The following is a 23,205-nucleotide window of genomic DNA, read 5'->3' as shown; positions in this document are numbered from 1 at the left end:
AGAGGCAATCCCAAATACACGGAGGGAATCCCAAATACACAGAGGGAATCCCAAAACACAGAGGGAATACATCTCAAATACACCGAGGGAATCCCAAATACACCGAGGGAATCCCAAATACACAGAGGCAATCCCAAATACACGGAGGGAATCCCAAATACACAGAGGGAATCCCAAATACACCGAGGGAATCCCAAATACACAACAATATAGATATTAGCTTCATGAAAGATCTCCAATTAATGTTTAGATGATATAAACAGTTTAATGCTTGCAATCACCTGACCTAAATATGCACTTGGATTATTTGGTACAATCTGACGTGTTATTGTATAAATATACATCGGATAGATAATTTATTTATTAACTCCATGAATTGTGTATGTAGTTAATGTTTAATATAGGTATAGTGTTTCTTAATTGTCAGTTTTGTTACATTTTCTCTTTAATCTACATGTAAATGATAATTAAGATAGATACATTATGAATATTAATCACTAGCAATTTATCACTTGCTAAGAAAAGCTGAGTGACACAAATATCACAAATTTACTAACGGGGTATTAGACAACATAACAACGAAATATTACATTTCTTATCCTCATCAACGTCACAAATATCCTTAAAGAGAGCAATATATTATTGAAAAACACTTAAAAATCAATCCGAAAAACAGCCATATACATAATCACATTGTCACGTAAGCATGTATATTTTGTATACACTTGGGGTAAGTCACCTTAATGGTAGGGTACCGCTAGGCGGAATTGCGTCACGGGTAGGTGTGCACGGGGTGAGATTCTCATGACAGGTATTGTGTTATTGTTACCGTGCACCCGATATGGATTTATCGGCATTTAGCGTCATGTGAGACAGGCACAGGGGACTCACTGTGGTAAGTAATCTTTATCTCTTTTTCTTTTCTATATTAGTTGGTATTGTTGTTTTGTACCAGTCCATATATCGGGTCAAACAATCTAAGTATCTGTGCGCTCCAGTCAGCCGTGACCATTGTTTATTGTTTGTATGTTGATAACTTTCATTTTTGTTTTCGTACTATAATTGAATATATTATGTTTGTTTTCCTAAATATGCACATGATATAAACATATTGGAGTGTTGTACATGAAACTGCATAGTCTATGTCATGTTTCGGGTCGATTTTAAAATCTATGGAAGCCCTGATCAATTTATTAGTGCCGAACGTAGTGCGTACGCGAACGAGTGGAAAAAGTATGGAAGCCTTGAGGTGTCAGTTGGTGTATTTCGTAATTTTGTTTTATTTTGTTTGTAATTTGGAGCCGCACATTATTTCGACGCTAATATGAACGTATTTCAGTATTTTCTAATTATGGTTCATTCTAAAGTTGAATAATTATGGTAAATAATAAGTATTTTGTACCATGTGTTTTGTTAGTATAGTATGGAAGTGTGAGTGGAAATTATAACTATTTGTGTTAATCATTATAGCTTCACATGACGGGTTGGAACATTGATTGAGTCAGGACCAGGCAGGCCTCTCTTTTACATTGCGACCCAAGCGTCAGGACCGACCAGAAGTAACGACTTTCATTCAGGGTCAAGGTCAGCGAGGGAGCATACTTAGAAGTTACACTGCCAGGGTCGGCGACTTGAATTCAGCACTTAATCAGCTGTCATGTCATTGACATAAGTGCGTTGCCTATTATGGTGATACAAGCGTGGAACTGCTTGAGGACGGTGACTCTGGATTGAGTCACGGTGATTCAGAGTATGGAACTCTATTGGGTTTGACAGGAACACTGTTCTGTTTCGTGAGCTAGAAGCTACAGGGACACTTATCATTATTTGGTTTATGAGTGTGTGAGTTAGCGAGTGTGACATCTTTAAATATATAGTTTATTTGTTTCATTGTAAATAAACATCATTGTTATACTGTGATCGGTTCTTCCAGCTTTCTTTTCCCGGATCACCAACCGTCGCTCGTCCCACGTTAACACACATCAACACAAACATATACAAAAACATGTTAAATGTCACATTGTAAACACAGGTCAATAGTCACATTATTTACAAAAGTCAATAGTCACGTTGTTAACACAAGTCAATAGTCACATTGTAAATACAGGTCAATAGTCACATTATTTACAAAAGTGAATAGTCGCATTGTAAACACATGTCAATAGTCACATTGTAAATACAGGTCAATAGTCACATTGTAAACACAAGTCAATAGTCACATTGTAAATACATGTCAATAGTCATATTGTAAATACATGTCAATAGTCACATTGTATATACAGGTCAAAAGTCACATTGTAAATACAAGACAATAGTCACATTGTAAACACAAGTCAATAATGACATTATTTACAAAAGTCAATAGTCACATTGTAAACACAAGTCAATAGTCACATTGTAAATACATGTTACATTGTAAACACAAGTGAATAGTCACATTGTAAAAACAAGTCAATAGTCACATTGTTAACACAAGTCAATAGTCACATTGTTAACACAAGTCAATAGTCACATTGTAAATACAGGTCAATAGTCACATTATTTACAAAAGTCAATAGTCACATTGTAAACACATGTCAATAGTCACATTGTAAATACAGGTCAATAGTCACATTGTAAATACAAGTCAATAGTCACATTGTAAATACAAGTCAATAGTCACATTGTAAATACAGGTCAATAGTCACATTGTAAATACATGTCAATAGTCACATTGTAAACACAAGTCAATAGTCACATTGTAAATACAGGTCAATAGTCACATTGTAAAAACAAGTTAAAAGTCACATTGTAAATACAGGTAAATCTTTACATTGGGTAAATCGTTACATTGTTAACACAAGTGAATAGTCACATTGTAAACACAAGTGAATAGTCACATTGTAAATACAGGTCAATAGTCACATTGTAAACACAGGTCAATAGTCACATTATTTACAAAAGTCAATAGTCACATTGTAAACACAAGTCAATAATAACATTATTTACAAAAGTCAATAGTCACATTGTAAACACATGTCAATAGTCACATTGTAAAATAGTCACATTGTAAATACAAGTCAATAGTCACATTGTAAACACAAGTCAATAGTCACATTGTAAATACAGGTCAATAGTCACATTGTAAATACATGTCAATAGTCACATTGTAAACACAAGTCAATAGTCACATTGTAAATACAGGTCAATAGTCACATTGTAAAAACAAGTTAAAAGTCACATTGTAAATACAGGTAAATCTTTACATTGGGTAAATCGTTACATTGTTAACACAAGTGAATAGTCACATTGTAAACACAAGTGAATAGTCACATTGTAAACACAAGTGAATAGTCACATTGTAAACACAAGTGAATAGTCACACTGTAAACACAAGTCAATAGTCACATTGTAAACACAAGTCAATAGTCACATTGTAAATACAGGTAAATCGTTACATTGTTAAAACAGATCAATAGTCACATTGTAAATACAAGTAAATCGTTACATTGTAAACACAAGTCAATAGTCACATTGTAAACACAAGTCAATAGTCACATTGTAAACACAAGTCAATAGTCACATTGTAAACACAAGTCAATAATGACATTATTTACAAAAGTCAATAGTAACATTGTAAATACAGGTAAATCGTTACATTGTAAACACAAGTGAATAGTCACATTGTAAAAACAAGTCAATAGTCACATTGTAAACATATCAATAGTCACATTGTAAACATATGTCAATAGTCACATTGTAAACACAAGTCAATAGTCACATTGTAAACACAAGTCAATAGTCACATTGTAAACACAAGTCAATAGTTACATTGTAAATACAGGTCAATAGTCACGTTGTTAACACAAGTCAATAGTCACATTGTAAATACAGATCAATAGTCACATTGTAAACACAAGTCAATAGTCACATTGTAAATACAGGTCAATAGTCACATTGTAAACACAAGTCAATAGTCACATTGTAAATACATGTCAATAGTCACATTGTAAACACAAGTCAATAGTCACATTGTAAACACAAGTCAATAGTCACATTGTTAACACAAGTCAATAGTCACATTGTAAATACAGATCAATAGTCACATTGTAAATACAGGTCAATAGTCACATTGTAAACACAAGTCAATAGTCACATTGTAAACACAAGTCAATAGTCACATTGTAAATACAGGTCAATAGTCACATTGTAAACACAAGGCAATAATCACATTGTTAACACAAGGCAATAGTTACATTGTGAATACAGGTCAATAGTCACATTGTAAACACAAGTCAATAGTCACATTGTTAACACAAGGCAATAGTCACATTGTAAATACAGGTCAATAGTCACATTGTAAACACAAGGCAATAATCACATTGTAAACACAAGTCAATAGTCACATTGTAAACACAAGTCAATAGTCACATTGTTAACACAAGGCAATAGTTACATTGTAAATACAGATCAATAGTCACATTGTAAACACATGTCAATATCCAAGTTGTAAACATCATTCTATCATGGTATAATTTGTGTTTATATTATTCATGATTTCTTCGTTCCAAACAACAAAATAAAAAGATTATTGAAAAAATCGCTCAACAGTTGCGTCAAGCGATCCACAAAACCATCATCTTTATCACCAGGCTTGACATCATCAGCGATCAGCTGTCGGGTAGAATTGCGTTCCGGCGTCTCGTCTACCTCAGTGATTCTGACTTCAGATGCTGATGACATATGACACTGTGCAGATGACGAAGGAAGGTCCTTTGTACTCCCTGTGACAGAGTCCTCGGGTTTGCTTTCTTTCTCCCTTATCCCCTTCTCTATGATTCGGAGGGCTTCGTTTTGAAAAAACGTTTTGTTCCAAGAAAGGATAATATTTTCAATGGCCGCAAACAAGTTTTGCCTTTCTGCATCTAGGTTGCTGGCCCTATTGTTTACAAAAACATGTCCATTGCCACTTTTGGCTAAAAGATTCCTTAGATTTGAATCCAAATTATCCAAAAATATTTTTTCTGTGATAAAGTTGCTTTTGAATATATCTTTTTTTGTGAAAACCAGAAGAATACGATTTATTATCGCTTTCCCGAACATATCAATATAGCAATCAATCGTTTTCTGACACTCGTCTGTATAGCGAACGTCCGATGGAATCACCACCAGGACGGCATGTGGACCAGGAGATGCTAAAGCCATGCATTTGGTTATCTCCCTTTTGAGCTCTTCTTTTGGCATTTTTGTGTCAAACAGACCAGGTGTGTCGATAACGGTTATTTTACTTCCTTGGTACTTACAACTTGCATATGCACATCGTTTGGTAGCAGACTTCATTCCACAATACTCATCGAAAATATTATTTCCGAGGAGCGTGTTTCCTGTGCTGCTTTTTCCTGATCCAGTCCTTCCTACTAAGATTAATCTTCTTTCTGATACATACCGTCTACTGTCACCATCTGAAAAAAATGGTTAACTAAATTATCTCCCTTAGTTCAAATTCTTTCCGTTCATTCCAGACAGAACCAATGCAATGTGGTAGATTGGTAGAGACAGGGATATCCCAACCCCCGTGTTAGAGTGTCTAGTCAGTACAGGACTTTCCGAGTGCTTGTTAATGAAACATGGGTGTTGGGATACTCCTGTCCACGGAACAGACACAATCAAATAAAATCAGGACATATTATATGTGGCTGTCAGGTGTTAGCAATTCCCCCCTTACTCCGTGTAAGATTAAGAGAATAGTTCACTGATTGGAGATGAGATGGGGTGATCTCAGCACAACGTTGTCAGGAACTGAAAACAGCGCAACAGAATGGCTGTCTCTGTTTGATTTTTTTCTTTCACATTTCCACCTTAAAACGTATCAAGCCCGCAAAAAATGATAACTTCATAGTGTCGTTTCATAGATTGCTTTACTTAAATCCATTTAAGATTGATATATAATGTATATATATAAGTTGGATATTATTTCAACGATAACAGCAAAGCCAGGTGAAAGATATATAGCACATTTAATATATGATATATGGATTTCTTTATACAATGTAATATGTATGCTATATATAGCACAATAAATATCGTGTATTTATTACTAATTGTCTGATAACAAAATTATAAAATTATAAATCGATATATGGATAAATGTTAAATTAAAAAGCTGTACACTCACCATGCCTGGCAGCCATTGGTCCCAATGAGCAAGCGGCTATATCCCTGCTTAATGTGTCACCTCTGATGACGGTATCTGGTGATATAAGGGATAGACCAAGATTGGTGAGGGGAAAATATGAGATAATAATAACTAAATGAAGACGCAAGGGTCACCTGACTGCAAAGACATACAGCAAGGAGGTACTACTATCACTTTGACATTCACTCAGTGTTTAGAAAAAAAATCCACAAAAAATCGTTTTCCAAAATGACAGCTTTGAATAATAGTAGATCAACAGCCGTAATCTAGTGATCACTCGTCAATTTGAATTTTATTTGGAAATATATAAATCAGATTGTCTGATTACTTCCTATTTTAATTTCTACTCAAGTTTGACTCGTGGAACTAGAAAATTTAGCCTGTTTCTCTTGTTCATGAATTTGACCAGATAAATATTAAACTTGAAATACGAATACATTATTTATCTTTATCAATTTATATTCTTTATTTTTGGAGCAGATTTGAATACTTTTAAAGTTTTGCATCAAATCTTTGTAAAGGTTCTTAAGAAATGCTTGCCCTCCCCTAGCGACATTTCAGACCAACTTTGTTGAAATCCAGCGTTGCTGGGGAGTATACCTTTACAGTACATATTTAGCTAATGGACCCTTTTAGGGCCAGTAACGGCCCCTCCCGTCCTCAGGGGTCGAATCATCATCCTAATTGTAAAAAATGATCTCCTTCCGATTAATTCTGTCAACGTTTATGGGGAGAAGATTTCAAAACCTGCTTTCCGAATTTCTCCTAATTGACCCCGCTCCTTGTCGAGTTGGTTTCGCGCTTTCTTTTGTTATATAACTATGTATTATGTTATCTTATAACATATAATTACTATCTCCCATTGATTCTTCTAACTAAACTTTGGTTGGAATCTGTCCGAGCATATAACAAGAGAAGAATGTCAGAGCCTAATTGTTAAATATCCTCATATGGACCTCACCCCCTTGCAATACATTCAGATCTTAATTTTCGTTTGTATGTTTTGACAATATATCTATTTTTGCTTTACGTTTATCCTTAATCGTACTCTACACAATCAGGTTGAATTCTTTGTTCCCCAGCCCCAGACATTTTCTTTGGAGCTATATGTATATATTTTTTATCTTTAACGAATTATCTAATTGTAGTGATTTCTGTTCAGACATGTAGTGACAAAAATACTTACTAAAATTGCCCATCGCTGACTTTGACCTTGGCACTGGAAGCCGTGCAGAAGGTCGTTCTAGAAAGTCAAATGAAATATATCTTTGAACATAGATAGAAGTCAAGTACAAACTAAATTTACGATAACAACACATAATTTATGATAATTCTGAGGCGGACCAATTTTCCGCAAAACAATAGATGTCCGCATAATTTTAGACCTTATGTTCGGTCTCATTCGTAATTACTCAGCTGAATCCGTACCACCTCGGAGCATACGGAATCAGACGAACTGCTTAGACTGGTACACATCGTGATCTCTTTAGAATAACATCAGACTTTTGAAAGGAAATGATCGACATCGAGTGAAAATGACATCATTTTTGGATATATTAAGACTTTATACATGTATAAATCTTAACTCTTATATTCCCCCTTTGTCTAAATAAAACAAACTTTAACAGATGACTCAAAGACGTGCTGGAATGCTCGCTACTCATTTCTCGAACATGATTTATGCATGTAACAATAATTCAATAATACATCTTACCCTGTTAATACAAACATGCAGAATTAGACTCAACGAGTGTTAGAATAATTATTTCAACAATATTCGGATTGCGTGACGGACTATGCACCCACACCAATTTAACCAAAACATTTGTTTTAAGTAAACACTGTACAGACCGAAAAGGCCTTTTCCCATTTTGCACGTGCACGCATCACGTGTCCACCGACGATACTCGGAAAATCTGAAAGCTCATTGCGTTTCTTTTCGGTTTTTTTTTTCTATCTTTTTGTTTTTTTCTATCTTTTCGTTTTTTTCTATCTTTTTGTTTTTTCACGTATAAATCCCTGCTAGTTTGTGCATCTTGATGTTTAAAATGTACCAAGAATCATCAAAGTGCAACATTGTGTAACTGACTGAAAATATACATATACCTACAAACCATTGGTATATAGCCAATCACTTAGGTACGATGTAAATTGTCAAGTGTCCACTGGGACCTGGTATCTATGGGAAAGAGACAAAATACCCCCCTCCCACACACACACACACACACACACACCCACCCCGACCCCTTGTAGATACCAAGTTTACTTCAGCCGGGATCTGGTAGCTGTCACACGGAACAACATACAGGACGCCCATCGCAAAGAGACAACAGGCAGATGCAAATTAATAAACAGACATGAGTACCGATAGCTCTTTACAAAAAAAATCATCTAGTACTTACAAACCTTAAGTTACATAAATTATGTACAAGTTTTTGAATGATAATCTTTTGTTGTGTGTTGTATAAGTATCAATAACCATGCCTTGCCATACATTGTCTCGTGGCGTCCTCTACGAGATAAATGGCGAGTTCAGTATGAATTAACGACAATCAATATGTTAAATTCTAGATAATTCCAAACATTTTTATTGAGGTAATCTGTAACATCTTATAATGATTTACAACGAAAACGAAACAGATTTGACTTATCTCGATTGTTTACATATCCTGACAGAATGTATAGGTAAGCATAGACTAGTGGTATAGGTACGGCAAGGTCTGAATTCTTGCCAAATCGTTCACAAATAAATAGATTATACAATAATAATAACAGTTATGACATATTTACGTACGATATGTACATGATCTATATAACTTATATCACTATTGCGTGATCGTATAATTTGACATGAATTCTAATGTTTTAGAAGTCATTAAGAAAAAACGTACCTGCCATACTGATGATTTCTTACGAAAATGTTTAAAGCTGGGTCTTGTTGCACAACATAAAGTTTTGTATATATCTGTCTGATCTGCCTGTACACTCTGAATACACATTTGTCTGAATACGCGGTACGACGGGTTTTATTGTAAATCAATATATATCTTGTACCTTACATATATGTGTATATACTCAACCCTGCATAGGGAAATCAAATACCGATTTCATAAAATATTTTTTCTTTCGGGACTTTTTTCATTTTTGATAAAAAAAAATGCAATATTTATTTCTTTGTTTTTGTTTCCAAGAATATCGATTTATTAAATCTACTGATCTAATTGTATCCCACATTCGTTGTTAATGTTTTGTTTATTTAAAGCTAACTATACTTGGTTGATTTATTTCGTTATAATTATCGTCTAACCTAATCTTACTTTACATATATATATATGTACAACTTCCTTATCAGTGTGTTAATGCTAGGACCTAAACATTCTATTGGAAGATTTTTCTTCTAATTATTCTATTAATACTTGCCAAATACTTAACAATATATATACCATTGACAGCCTAAAATAACCCAGTAAAGATAAATACTTCCTGGTTGGGTATGGCGCCCTCAACGTATTTATTGTTGCGATATTGCAATACTGAAAGGTGTTTGAATAATCAAACCATGTACATATTTATTTGTTTAATAAGAATATTCAGACGGTTTCATGTTTAATAGTATTTGATATCAATATTCAGTATAAAAACAAAAAATCCTCTTTGTTGTTTATACCGAATATTGATCTTAATCTTGTCAGGTTTTAAACAGACCCATGTAGGTCACCCTGGTTATCGAAATATCAGGTCCTTATATCAGTACATGTAAATTTATCATTTACTTTATCACTGTCAAAAAATTTCAATCTATTTTACTGCTCCTCGACAAAATTAAATTTAAGTTAGATGACTGAAAGTTTACATTGAAAAGTGGAAGGGCCGGTTTGTCATCATTTGAAAAGGGCAAGTCTCTTACAATGTACAAGTATCCTTCCTGTCTTTTTTCGCTGATTGTAAGAAAACATGGTGTCCATTCTTCAGTCCATTCATCAGAATAAGAATATTTCTCCTGTCTTGGCTAGTTCCAGTCTTAAGTGATTTTTCTCTTCATTTTCTTTATTTAAATATTTTAAATATTTCCCCTGTTAATGAATACTGAATGTGGACACCAGATATCTCGAACCATTAGATAATTGACAGGATCGTCGTACATGGTTATTGAAAGATGTTTTATTCATAAAAAATCCGATACACATTCATTTATACAAACTAGATTAAACAGGTAATAAAATTTGAAATGTTTAATCGAAACAAACCCAAAACAGACAGTCCTTCAATTTCTACTTTCGACTTCAACTTCCATATTCATATCACTATTCTGATTTATCAGAGTTACTTCCCTTCGCCTATCGCGGAATGGTTGGTCGATGGCTGCACAGGGGAAACAGGTACTCAACACCAACATGGTTTCATTGACATCTAGCAATAGTAACACATCATTTCATCCACACCATCAGCAATCTCGTCATCCCAATCGTCATCATTTCCCTGTCGACTTACGAATACTAAAGATGATTAGTTCCTGCAGGGACGCATAATACAGAGGGATAGGCAGCTGCTGTAATACGCTTAGAAATTATAACTGTATTATACGTCCCTGGTTCCTGCAAATAAAATTATACCTAGACTTTCTCTGCTCTCTAAAATATTTCTACGTCTTAAAGACAACCCATAACAAGCTATAATTATGCCATTTCGAGGAGATTACTTTAAATAAAAATAAGAAGAAAAGAAAATCGGAAAGACTTATTTGAGAAAATCTAGTAAAAAAATTGTAGTATTTATCAACAAAACTACGGATTTAGAAATATTTATTTCATAAACTGTACATGAAAATATAGTCACGTCACCTGTTAAAAAACTCTTAACCATGAAAAAACAATGTTCGTCAATTTGAACAAAAAGGATATAGAATTAATTATACTGTTCATATACTGGAGAATCCATTTAAATATTCCTTGTCTAAGACGCTGTCGCATTGGTTATATTGTTTTCAAATAAGTAAAATTTTTCAGACAATGTAAAAATATTTATTTATTTATTTATTTATTTCATTGCACATCAGAGGTCAATCCGGATAGTAAGTGATAGTGTGAGTTCCAAATTAGTGTAAAATATTTACTTCCGGTTTATCCACTGTGAAACATGTTGCGAAGTGCAGCTTACAGAAAACATCCACGAAAATTACAACGGGCGTCCGGACGTGATGGCGGGCCGCAAGGGCGAGTACAAAAACTCCAAGAAATGGTTACCAAGCTCATACGATATGAAAGAATTGAATCAACTCTACCAAAATGTGATGAAGCCAGAGGTTATACCGAACAGGTAACGTGCATGTGCCTTTCCCGGGACTTTGTATACATTGCCTTTATCAATCTTCTGTTTTAAGTAGAAAGCCAATAGACAATACATTTACACTTAACTATTCCTTGGTTATTAACGGCCTCGGCTATTGTCAACTGTTTGTTATATAATGTAATATATATCCGAAATGGATAGATCCACATGGATCAAACTCAAGGAGTTCGACGACCATCATGGACACAATGTTTTGCTGATTATATATTTTTTTTATCTAAACTTATTACAAAACTATACCTAAATGTAGTTATTAGCAACTGATGCATATTCACAATTATTTCGGTAATCAGTGTTAAGTATCTTGGTTGACAGTGTGTGCCAAAATGTGTTTGACTGCATGACATCGTCATCGTTAAGTTTTGATCAGACAAAAATGAAAATATAGCTTTCTCGTTGACTGCATGACATCGTCATCGTTAAGTTTTGATCAGACAAAAATGAAAATATAGCGTTCTGTTTAACTGCATTACATCGTCATCGTTAAGTTTTGATCAGACAAAAATGAAAATATAGCGTTCTGTTTGACTGCATTACATCATCATGGTTAAGTTTTGATCAGACAAAAATGAAAATATAGCATTCTGTTTGACTGCATGACATCATTATCATTAAGTTTTGATTAGACAAAAATGAAAATATAGCATTCTGTTTGACTGCATTACATCATCATGGTTAAGTTTTGATCAGACAAAAATGAAAATATAGCGTTCTGTTTGACTGCATGACATCATTATCATTAAGTTTTGATTAGACAAAAATGAAAATATAGCATTCTGTTTGACTGCATGACATCGTCATCATTAAGTTTTGATCAGACAAAAATGAAAATATAGTGTTCCAAGTCTTTAAAATGTTTTGCATACACTGGATCCACTGTTGATTAAGATATTTTTTAAAGTGATAGGACTACAAGATTATGTATTTTGAAGTTATCTTGATTAAATATTTTATTACCATGGTAACACACAAATGATGTCACAAAATTATATGAGGTCATGTTGATTATGAAATTTCAGTAAAGAAACCATACATAATTAGTCATACTTTAATCCATACATGTAATTATAGTAAATATTGATATTAATATGTTAAAAGAAACATTTTACAATTTGACAATATTGACCAATATTTCGAAAAATGTGCTACTAAATGTTTCTCTTTTGTAGCTTATCAACCTAGCCGTTGAGAAGGGTGATCAAGACAAACATGCCATGGAGATGGCTGACTACTGGCTCACGGTATACAAATTCTAAGGCTTGATTTTTATAATTTAGAAATTGCATGATGCACTACTCATTGTATTACTGTTAATGCAATAAGCACATGTCTGGTAATAAACCCACCAGTATTGATTGCAAATTTAGCAAATTATATTATGAACCAATGTTTTTTTTACTTGTCCTGTAATAAGCCCACTCTCAGACTTTTAGTCAAAGGTCAATCACAATAAGATAAGTCTGTAGTGTTAATAAGATTTTGAATGATACATTCTGTAAGAAAACATTTAGTCTAATTGAGAAGATGTCCATTGTGATTTTAACTTTATTTTGTGTTGATTTTCTTTTGTGAGATTTTATTTTTTCATATTGAGTGTAAATTTTTCTTTTTACATTTTTCTTGAGGATAGGAATACAGATAATGCATTTTTAATTGAGGTGCTCTTGAATAATTCATCACATATATTGTTGTTTTTGTTTGAGAAGATATGTATCAGTCCTTGATGTTTATATTTACATGGGAAAAGGCACATACATTCACACCATTGAAACCTCATACACTCAATGTTGCACACCACACACTTGCACTCACTTCTATTCTGGAAATGTCACCACACACATCAGGATCACCTTTGTTCACAACTCATTATATCATGACCATATTACGATCAGATAGCTTGCAAGATTCAAATAAAGGAAAGAGAGGGAAATAAATCGATCAACACTGGGTGATGTAGACAGAGAATTATCAGTTCTTAAGATCAGATTTATGAAGTTAAGTACTTAGCTATGCATTGTGTTAACGATGGATGATGATTGAATGTTATTCATGATCGAATCATTTTATTTTGTCTGATGATCAGTTGCAAATTTTCAAAATCAATCATCAACATTTTCTTGTGTCTTAGCAGAAATAAGATTCATATCATGCATACTAATGATGCTAATTTCCAATAAGATTCATTCTTATGTAAATTCTAGGTAAGTGAGATATTTCAGCTGAAAGTCACAAAAAAAGAAAATATGACAGGAAAAAAGAATATATTCTCTTACTATGAATATTGAACACACTGTCATATGATATATAATCTTTTGCCTACATCAGAAAGCCTTTGTAGTTTTAACTAATAGTTAGTTAAGGAATTCTAACCGATTTTTACCATTGTACTACTTCGTAGTCATACTCGAGGATAGAAATGTTGCTGTCTTTATCACACTTAGTTAAAACATTCTGTTGGTCCCAGATAATTTGTTTTGTTTCCTCTTGTCCTCTCTTCATTTTGACCAGCATTTGAACCTTTCTGTTGACAGGAGAAGGATTTGATACACAAGCTGTTTAAGGTGTTAGCCCCTCGGTACAGTCATATGAAAAACTTTAGATATACTCAGATGTACCGACTCCCAATCAAGTACCCAGGAACAGATAACACCAGCCCAGCTGTACTGGAGCTCAAAGGTAAGATTTCAGAAACACCAGCCCAGCTGTACTGGAACTCAAAGGTAAGATTTCAGATAACACCAGCCCAGCTGTACTGGAGCTCAAAGGTAAGATTTCATTTAACACCAGCCCAGCTGTACTGGAGCTCAAAGGTAAGATTTCAGATAACACTCAGCAGGCTGTATTGGAACTCAAAGGTAAGATTTCATGAACACCAACCAAGCTGTACTGGAGCTCAAAGGTAAGATTTCAGATAACACCAGCCCAGCTGTACTGGAGCTCAAAGGTAAGATTTCATTTAACACCAGCCCAGCTGTACTGGAGCTCAAAGGTAAGATTTCAGATAACACTCAGCAGGCTGTATTGGAACTCAAAGGTAAGATTTCATGAACACCAACCAAGCTGTACTGGAGCTCAAAGGTAAGATTTCAGATAACACCAGCCCAGCTGTACTGAAGCTCAAAGGTAAGATTTCATATAACACCAGCCCAGCTGTACTGGAGCTCAAAGGCAAGATTTCAGATACCACCAGCCCAGCTGTACTGGAGCTCAAAGGTAAGATTTCAGATAACACCAGCCCAGCTGTACTGGAGCTCAAAGGTAAGATTTCAGATAACACCAGCCAGGCTGTATTGGAATCAAAGGTAAGATTTCAGATAACACCAGCCAGGCTTTATTGGAACTCAAAAGTAAGATTTCAGATAACACTCAGCAGGCTGTACTGGAGCTCAAAGATAAGATTTCATATAACCCCAGTCAGATTACCTTTGGTCCAACATGGTAACTTTTAAACATTGTCAACTTCTTCTGCATCACCAGAACCAATTTCATTGAAATTTTGGAAAAACATTCCATTGTCAAATGTGAATCAGAATTGTAAATTAGGGTTGGACTAAAAAGAATTAAATTGATTGAAATTTCAAAAATCTTTTTCTCAATACTTAAGTATTGTAGAATCAAATACACTTCATGGATAGAAAGGTTTTAAAGTGCTTTACCTAAATTTGAAATTTCATGACCACAGAGTCTCACATTTCCCTCTGGGTAGAGGATAAAGTTTACTATAGTTTATATGGGAAATCACATTTTTAAGCATAATTTCTTCATTTTTAAACTTCGTTAGAATTGCTTCTATTTGATGACAATTTGATAATATGCACATACTGAACCTGGCTGACACCCAAGAGCTAACAGGCAGTGGAAAAAAGGGGTCAGATTGACTGAAAATTTGAAAAATCTTCTCAATAACCAAGTATGGTAGAATCAGATATTCTTCATGGATGGAAATGTCATCAGATACTTTAAGAAATTTCATGACTTCAGGGTCTCACATTTCCCTGTGCAGAAAGAGTAAAGTTTACTCAAATTCATATATGAAAATTACAGTTTGAAGCATAAGTTATTTTCTGTTGGAAACAGTAAAAACTTGATTTGAATCGACAGTATTAGATGACAGTTTGATTGTGTACACATGTTGATCCTTGCTGACCACAGGGGCTGATGGATGGGTCCAAAAGGAGTTGAATCATGTAAAATTTTATAGATCATCTGAATACCCAGATATGATAGAATCTATCCAATGCTAATAATGGATGGAAGAGTTATACAGGAACAATTACATCTCTGAGTGTCATTTCCTTTAATTCAAACATGATTAGAAGCCTTGGCATGGGACGACAGTTAATGTAAAACACCGTTTACAGTTGCGACACTTAATGTTAAACACGGTTTACAGTTGCGACAGTTAATGTAAAACACTGTTTACAGTTGCGACAGTTAATGTAAAATACGGTTTACAGTTGCGACAGTTAATGTAAAACACGGTTTACAGTTGCGACAGTTAATGTAAAACACGGTTTACAGTTGCGACAGTTAATGTAAAACACGGTTTACAGTTGCGACAGTTAATGTAAAACACGGTTTACAGTTGCGACAGTTAATGTAAAACACGGTTTACAGTTGCGACAGTTAATGTAAAACTCGGTTTACAGTTGCGACAGTTAATGTAAAACACGGTTTACAGTTGCGACAGTTAATGTAAAACACGGTTTACAGTTGCGACAGTTAATGTAAAACACGGTTTACAGTTGCGACAGTAAATGTAAAACAAGGTTTACAGTTGCGACAGTTAATGTAAAACATGGTTTACAGTTGCGACAGGTAATGTAAAACACGGTTTACAGTTGCGACAGTTAATGTAAAACACAGTTTACAGTTGCGACAGTTAATGTAAAACACAGTTGCGACAGTTAATGTAAAACACAGTTTACAGTTGCGACAGTTAATGTAAAACACGGTTTACAGTTGCGACAGTTAATGTAAAACACGGTTTACAGTTGCGACAGTTAATGTAAAACACGGTTTACAGTTGCGACAGTTAATGTAAAACACGGTTTACAGTTGGGACAGTTAATGTAAAACTCGGTTTACAGTTGCGACAGTTAATGTAAAACACGGTTTACAGTTGCGACAGTAAATGTAAAACAAGGTTTACAGTTGCGACAGTTAATGTAAAACACGGTTTACAGTTGCGACAGTTAATGTAAAACACGGTTTACAGTTGCGACAGTTAATGTAAAACACAGTTTACAGTTGCGACAGTTAATGTAAAACACAGTTGCGACAGTTAATGTAAAACACAGTTTACAGTTGCGTTATATGTGTAATATACAATGTGTTCAAGTTACCTTACTTTGTCAGCAAGATTATTTCTATGACGTTACAAGAAAAATCACAACATTGTAACTCAGGTGACCATTAAGGCCCTTGGTCCTGTTTTAATTTAATTGCTATGTAATTAGTTTGAAGACATTTTCTTTAGAAATATACTGATCATTAAATTTCAATTACATAAAGGAAATACCAAGTAGAATGGAAGAATATTGAAAATATTTGGATATATGCAGGGCTCTCACACCCCATTTTGGGACTGGGGCCTGGGCCCTTAGAATTGGAAAAAATAGCTGTGTTTTCCTTAGAATTTGGAAAACTTGGGGTCTAAATTGGGAAAAAAAGATACTATTTTGCATTGGGAATTCGGCCCCAAATCTGGCAGATCGAGAGCCCTGATATGTGTATACAGTGTACTGTGTTACTTCTTATTTTTAGTATTTCAAATTTTTGCAGTTTTATGAAAATTCTTGAAACATAAATTAAGAATATTTTACCGAATTCATCTAATGAACTGTAATTTTCTCTATTGATTTTATTTTCATGGTACTTTTTTGTGATTTTAATCTCTCCTCAGAAATAGTCATAATCTGAACCCCTCAAAACCTACACATTTACAGTATGTTCCTTATGTTGTCAGTATAAAAACTGTTCTTATTATTACAGGTAATCCTTGGCCACCTGTGGTCCCCAATCAAAATGAGAAGAAATTTCTCCTAACTAATATCTTACTTAAGGAACTCTTCAAAGAAAAGCAGGCAAGGGGAGAAGTGAATCCTCGTCAAAACCTTGATAGGATCATTTTTCCTGATGATTATGAGAATGAGGATATGACTGCTGGGGACGATGAAATTGATAGCGATGTAGAGCTTATTTCAACAAAATCTGAAGAACAGTTAGCTTCAACAGAATCCAGTGAAAATTTATCGGAGTTTGATGAGAAAACGACGGAATCAGATGAAGAATTAGCTTCAGTGAAATCTAGAGAACAATCTGACATAAATGTTGATAAAAAAGACAATGCTGATGATGACGAAAAATTTAAAAAGTAAGAAAATTCTTCTTAACATTTGTGTATGCTCTATGTGTAATTATGTATTGCAATTAAATAAATTCATGTTTATTGCATGATTTTCATGGTTTTGTTACATCTACGGTTGGGGCTGCAATATCCCTGCTGATAGAGTGTTGGTCTGCTTACCATCAGATAAAGATCTGAGGTTCGTAGTTTGATGTTCTCTACGTGTGGCAGTTTGAGTTTCACAGGAAGCTGAGAAATACCTGGTCTTTGCAGACATAGTTGTGTCCTTGGGCAAGAAACAACCAATTTTTTGTTGGACGACATACATGTTTCCTGTATCTTGTTGAGTGAGCTTGTTACTAGGTAGCATCTACTACAAGGAAGCCTGCATCAAAATGACTCTGGCTTGTCGAGTGAGCTTGTTACCAGGTAGCATCTACTTCAAGGACGCCTGCATGAAAATGACCCTGGCTTGTCGAGTGAGCTTGTTACCAGGTAGCATCTACTACAAGGACATCTGCCTCAAAATGACCCTGACTTGTCGATCGAGTGAGCTTGTTACTAGGTAGCATCTACTACAAGGACATCTGGCTGTTCAAGGGACAATAAACCAGATATACAAACCAACAGCATACATTTTCACAGTGAATTCCTTGGCAAAATATTGGTCTCTTTCTACCATTACGACGAGAGAGATTTTCTCTATAATTGCTTGTGGAGTAACATATTAATGACTTGATCACTACAGAATACATTTATCCTGTGTCCTCTCACCATTTACGAAGGAACCTGGGATTCATCATTACTCATTCTGACTATAGCCCACAGATATTGCTGTTAACCTGTGACAGTTGGTTGGATTCTTTCCTGAAGTATGTAGGATATCCTTGAAACGTACCATGATGTATCTTATTTCAGGGGGAGATAATTATTTTTCATTTTTGTTGTTTTATTATGTATGGAGGCACATAGTAATGACAAATAATTCAGTGAAGTGAAATTCATTTAAAAAAAAAAAAAAAAAAAAAACAATTTGAAGGACCTTCACTTTACCATGAGGGGGTTCTTTTCATCATATTGATGAAACTAACTGCGATTCACTTTACCATTATGGTATTTTGACCCGGGTTCATTTCACCATGCTTCACAATGCTGTACAAGGACAAATGTTTTCTTAGATTTAGGTCAAATTTAAAAAAGTAGGTCAAAGTGGCTTAACTTTTGCAAACTAATCACCATTTCAGTAAATTAAGAGATGCACAAATTCAATGTGATTAAAATCTCACTTTAGTTTATAAAATCAGAGATATCACTTTAATTTTATTGATACAAGTTTTATGATATAGATCCATACTCTACCAGACCATGAACTACACTGTGACAGGAGAGAGATGGAGGATATTGCCACCAAATTCAATATCAGAATACGTTAAACTATAACAAATATATAACAAAGCTCTTTTAATTTTGAATAGGTAATCCAATTTTATTTTGACTATGCAGTATGCTATATATATAATATGTAATTAGATTAATTATGGTGCTAAGCTTGATATGTTGATGTTTTAGACATGTTTTCATCACTTAGAAGAAGAAAGCAGAAGAAAAAAAGAAAAAAGAAAAAAAGAAAAGAAAAAAAAAACAAAAACACAAACACAGAAAACAAACTCTGGAAAAAATCAAATCAAATTGATGAAATGTTAAATAGATATATATATAGTGTAATTATCAAACTAAAGCACAGTTTTTATTGATGAGGGGACATGAAGGTCAGATCCCATTTAGACAATCCTTGTTTGGAAGATGCATTTCTTCAATAATCAACTATTATTTTGTTAAGAATTTATGTAGCAATTGATTGGGCAACCATATCAGTCAGTGAACCAATCAATCGATTTGATTTCAAAATTTGCAATATTTTTGAAGTAAAGATATATAATACCATGCATTGTTAAACATAATTCACACAATTAATGGGAATCCATACACATATATAAATGTCAGTAAAGAATAGAGGGTTAACCAGTCTGTTATTTCCTTTTGTTGATAAATGTTCTTAGAATTTTAAAATGAAAATAGAAGCAGTGCCAAATGCGTGATAACGATCACGTCCGCTATTGGGAGTGGGAGTCCAGCACTGGAAGGTGTGGTAATCACAGTCTCGGTAGTCGTCGAGGCATCAGATTTCTTTAATTAAAAACAAAAGAATAAATAAGCATTTCATGACATTGTAATTTTCTCGAAATTTGAGTCAAAGAAGTGCCTTTTCAGTTAATATTTTTTCACGTTTTCTCAACAACGGCATTTCATATAGTTACTGACACCGATGGTAGTTAGTCCATTGCTTCCTGAGCTGGATGAGTAATATAAGTTAAAATTGCAAGTCGATACATCCTCGATACTTCAATGGTTATGGTAACTTTCGCTATTTGTACCCATGGAACATGTCATTGCAAAATTGAAGGCTACCTGGGCGACAATCAAGTGGGAAAAAAGGAAAGACTAGTTTGATCCTTTGTTGTAAATCAAACAAATCTTGAGGTCGCATAACGATATATAATGTAATGAATTGATAATTGATGTTGGGTGTCCCTTGTAATCGTCAAAATGAGCGTACCAGCATGTGATTGGTCAGTTTTTTTCATTCCTGGAACCAATCAAATTAGTTTACTTGTGCCTTCAATTTTGATATGACATGTTCCAGGAGTGCAGCGAGTGAAAGTGATTGTAACCCCTGGAGTATCGAGATTGCTATCGTTATAGAGTAGAAGTAAGCTAAGTAATGAGCTAAAAAAAAGCTTGTCGGGTACATTCCCTAAACAGACGAATAATCTGCAAAATAAACTAACGATATGGAAAGAGGACCATTTTACATTCGAATAACTTAGTAGATATTAGTGGTTTTGTGGCAACGCTTATTGTAATAACAACGCTTAATGTAATAACATTTAATGTAATAATTATTATAATATTCATAACGACTGCTACGCTTATTGTAATACAAATCAAAATCATTACTATAAACGTAGCAGTCGCGAACGGTTATTGTAATAATCATTACATTAAGCGTTGTTTTCACCAGAAGAGTTGCAACAGTGACAGTTTTTACAGTTACTATTAGGCATGTGCCACACAAAGAAATATCACAACATATTTGGAATGTCGAACATTAAAGAATAAAAAATGCCATTTATTTCTTCTACTTCGTAATATCATGTAATTATTATCAAAATATTTTCATACAGAACGATGCCATTACATGGACGATAGTTGAAAATACTTACTTCGTCGTACTGTGGAATTCCGTTCACATACAGGGTTGGAGTTTCCAAGTCCTTTCCGTTAAACCTGAATTTCCTGGACTGAACTGTTTTAGCAAGTGGAATAACTGTTGTGTCCACAGCCTCTTGTCTAACGAATTAGACTTTCGATGATGTGTGTAAAGTATCAATTAATTTTTGTGGGTCATTACCGTTATAGTGTCTGACATACCTTCCATATCCATTCTAGCATTACGGTCGAAGGTGACACACACCAGATGACTTCCTCCAATCCCCAAAAGTGTCGCTGCCTTATCCCAGGAAAAGTGGCTGGCAGCAGATGTCATAACTACCGGTTCGTTTCTCAAGTCGTGCAGTCGGAAGAACTCGACAAATCCTTTGTAAGCCATACCGTACATTAAATAAAGTTCGAATATTAAATTCGTTGTAAAAAGGAGATAATTACAAATCAATATCGATAAAAATACTTCAACATAACGATAGCAAGACCAGCCATGTGTTGTTACTGTCTCCAGGTTTTATGACATTGGGAGATGCGAGACCACAATTGACCTACAACAGGCGCTACCCCACCGCGATACACATATGATTTATCGTAGAAAAGAAAAGTCCTTACTTGTTTATATCACCCTGAAAATAAGTGTGGTCTTGCTTGTCATTCCTTCAATATCCTGTGATAAAGCTATGACGTCAACAAGGTTAAGGTTCAGAAGGTCCCATGTAGAGTAGGATATCAATTTCTGTTTTCTATCCAATCTGGGAATATACACCCTTAGATTATTTACATCTGCTAAAGTTGGTTCTTCCCGAATAGCTTTTTGGACTGCCAAAGGGAAGAACTTTACATTTCTGGATGCCCATAAAGCTTCGATATTGGCCGATGATCCACCACTTGTGATGTATCCTCTTGGACACTGTGACACGTCAAAGCCAATCAAGTCACACAATTGTTTCCCAACCTCCTTTTCCAGTTGTATTGTCACTGGACCACTCTCTCCGCACGCATTGTTTGCATTCGTCATCCAGGCAGACAGAAATCCTAATTTGGCTGGTATCGATGGCCCCAGTTTCACAAATCTTCCTTAAGGAATTTTCCTTAGCTTATCATGCATGGCTCATCGAAAAACATTTCATACTGTAAGTTAAGGAATGGAGCTTCTTTAATTGTAAGTTTTTCCTTAACTTATGTAAATGGGTATGTAATTTAGGAGTTAAGATTTCTAAAAGTTAAGGAAGATTTGTGAATCTGGGGCCTGAATGTAACAAAATAACATTTAATGTGAAATAAATTTAAAGTGTATTTTACCAAAAGGATTATGAGTTGCAAAATGTAACAAAATTTACCTACAAAATATAGTTAAAATGAAACTTCTGCAACTTATTTATCTCTGGTTAAAAATAAACAGAGAACAGTTCAAAATATTTTGGAATATTGTGTGTGTATAGATAGAGGAACACTCCTAAAGCACATTTTAAAAAGTCAAATGATAAACTTCAGGTGTTTGTAATTTTAATCAGTGCAGTTGGCTAGTCCTATCTACTTGACGTCGTATACTGAAACTGTAGGCCTATAATAAGTTAATAGCTGATCGAACAATTACACATATTGGATTCTTCAATTATCTGCAAAGTTATGCACATGTGCAATAAAATATAATATTAAAAGCTATATTTACCAGCAGTTATCAGTAGGTCTGATCTATCTAGCTGCGAGTCAGGGAATGAATTGTGACCTTGACCGATTGGTGTCGTAGCACTGGCTATTTCATTGTTATAAAAACACAACATGGCATGTATAATATTCTTGTGTGTTCTGCCGCTGATAGTATATAATTGCGCTTGGAACGTATACTCTAAACGATATGCAGCATGGTTTCTCATTGTGACACCTTTCTTAGGCCTAATTAGGTTTCACGCCTCGTGTTGTGAGTGTCACAGATCGAAGCGGTCCGTCTAAGAGCCCCGGTCGTGTGTTTACAAGCGACTGCCTTAATGCGAGATCTTGTTGAAAACAAAACAAACAACTGGCGACAAAGTGAATTTTTATTCTT

General features: G+C 34.5%; 2 protein-coding genes across 2 annotated transcripts; one reads left to right on the top strand and one right to left on the bottom strand.

The window, feature by feature from the left end:
- Positions 1-4,530: 4,530 nt before the first annotated feature.
- LOC132552928 (GTPase IMAP family member 7-like) lies at positions 4,531-6,170 on the bottom strand. Its single transcript, XM_060217129.1, has 2 exons — positions 6,155-6,170; positions 4,531-5,441 (listed from the first exon to the last, which is right to left on the bottom strand). Exons 1-2 carry the CDS (start codon positions 6,168-6,170, stop codon positions 4,531-4,533), a joined length of 927 nt encoding a protein of 308 aa, XP_060073112.1.
- A 5,083-nt stretch (positions 6,171-11,253) lies between these two features.
- LOC132552920 (large ribosomal subunit protein bL17m-like) lies at positions 11,254-17,978 on the top strand. Its single transcript, XM_060217121.1, has 4 exons — positions 11,254-11,491; positions 12,694-12,765; positions 14,056-14,200; positions 17,519-17,978. The coding sequence occupies exons 1-4, from the start codon at positions 11,312-11,314 to the stop codon at positions 17,902-17,904; spliced, it is 783 nt and encodes a 260-aa protein (XP_060073104.1). The 5' UTR covers positions 11,254-11,311; the 3' UTR covers positions 17,905-17,978.
- The last annotated feature ends 5,227 nt before the right edge of the window (positions 17,979-23,205 follow it).

Source organism: Ylistrum balloti, unplaced genomic scaffold (genome assembly GCF_031769215.1).
Source record: "Ylistrum balloti isolate Yb309-2 unplaced genomic scaffold, AGI_CSIRO_Ybal_v1 Utg370288, whole genome shotgun sequence".
In the NCBI taxonomy this organism is placed as follows: Eukaryota; Metazoa; Mollusca; class Bivalvia; order Pectinida; family Pectinidae; genus Ylistrum; species Ylistrum balloti.
This window is presented reverse-complemented; position numbering and strand designations above follow the sequence as displayed.

What these genes read in the sequence shown, in the direction of transcription:
- LOC132552920 (XM_060217121.1), top strand. Translation starts at nt 11,312, where the DNA reads ATGTTGCGAAGTGCAGCTTACAGAAAACATCCACGAAAATTACAACGG. An exon ending in TGGCTGACTACTGGCTCACG is followed by an intron (nt 12,766 to 14,055) that starts GTATACAAATTC and finishes TTCTGTTGACAG; the next exon opens with GAGAAGGATTTGATACACAA. An exon ending in AGCTGTACTGGAGCTCAAAG is followed by an intron (nt 14,201 to 17,518) that starts GTAAGATTTCAG and finishes TTATTATTACAG; the next exon opens with GTAATCCTTGGCCACCTGTG.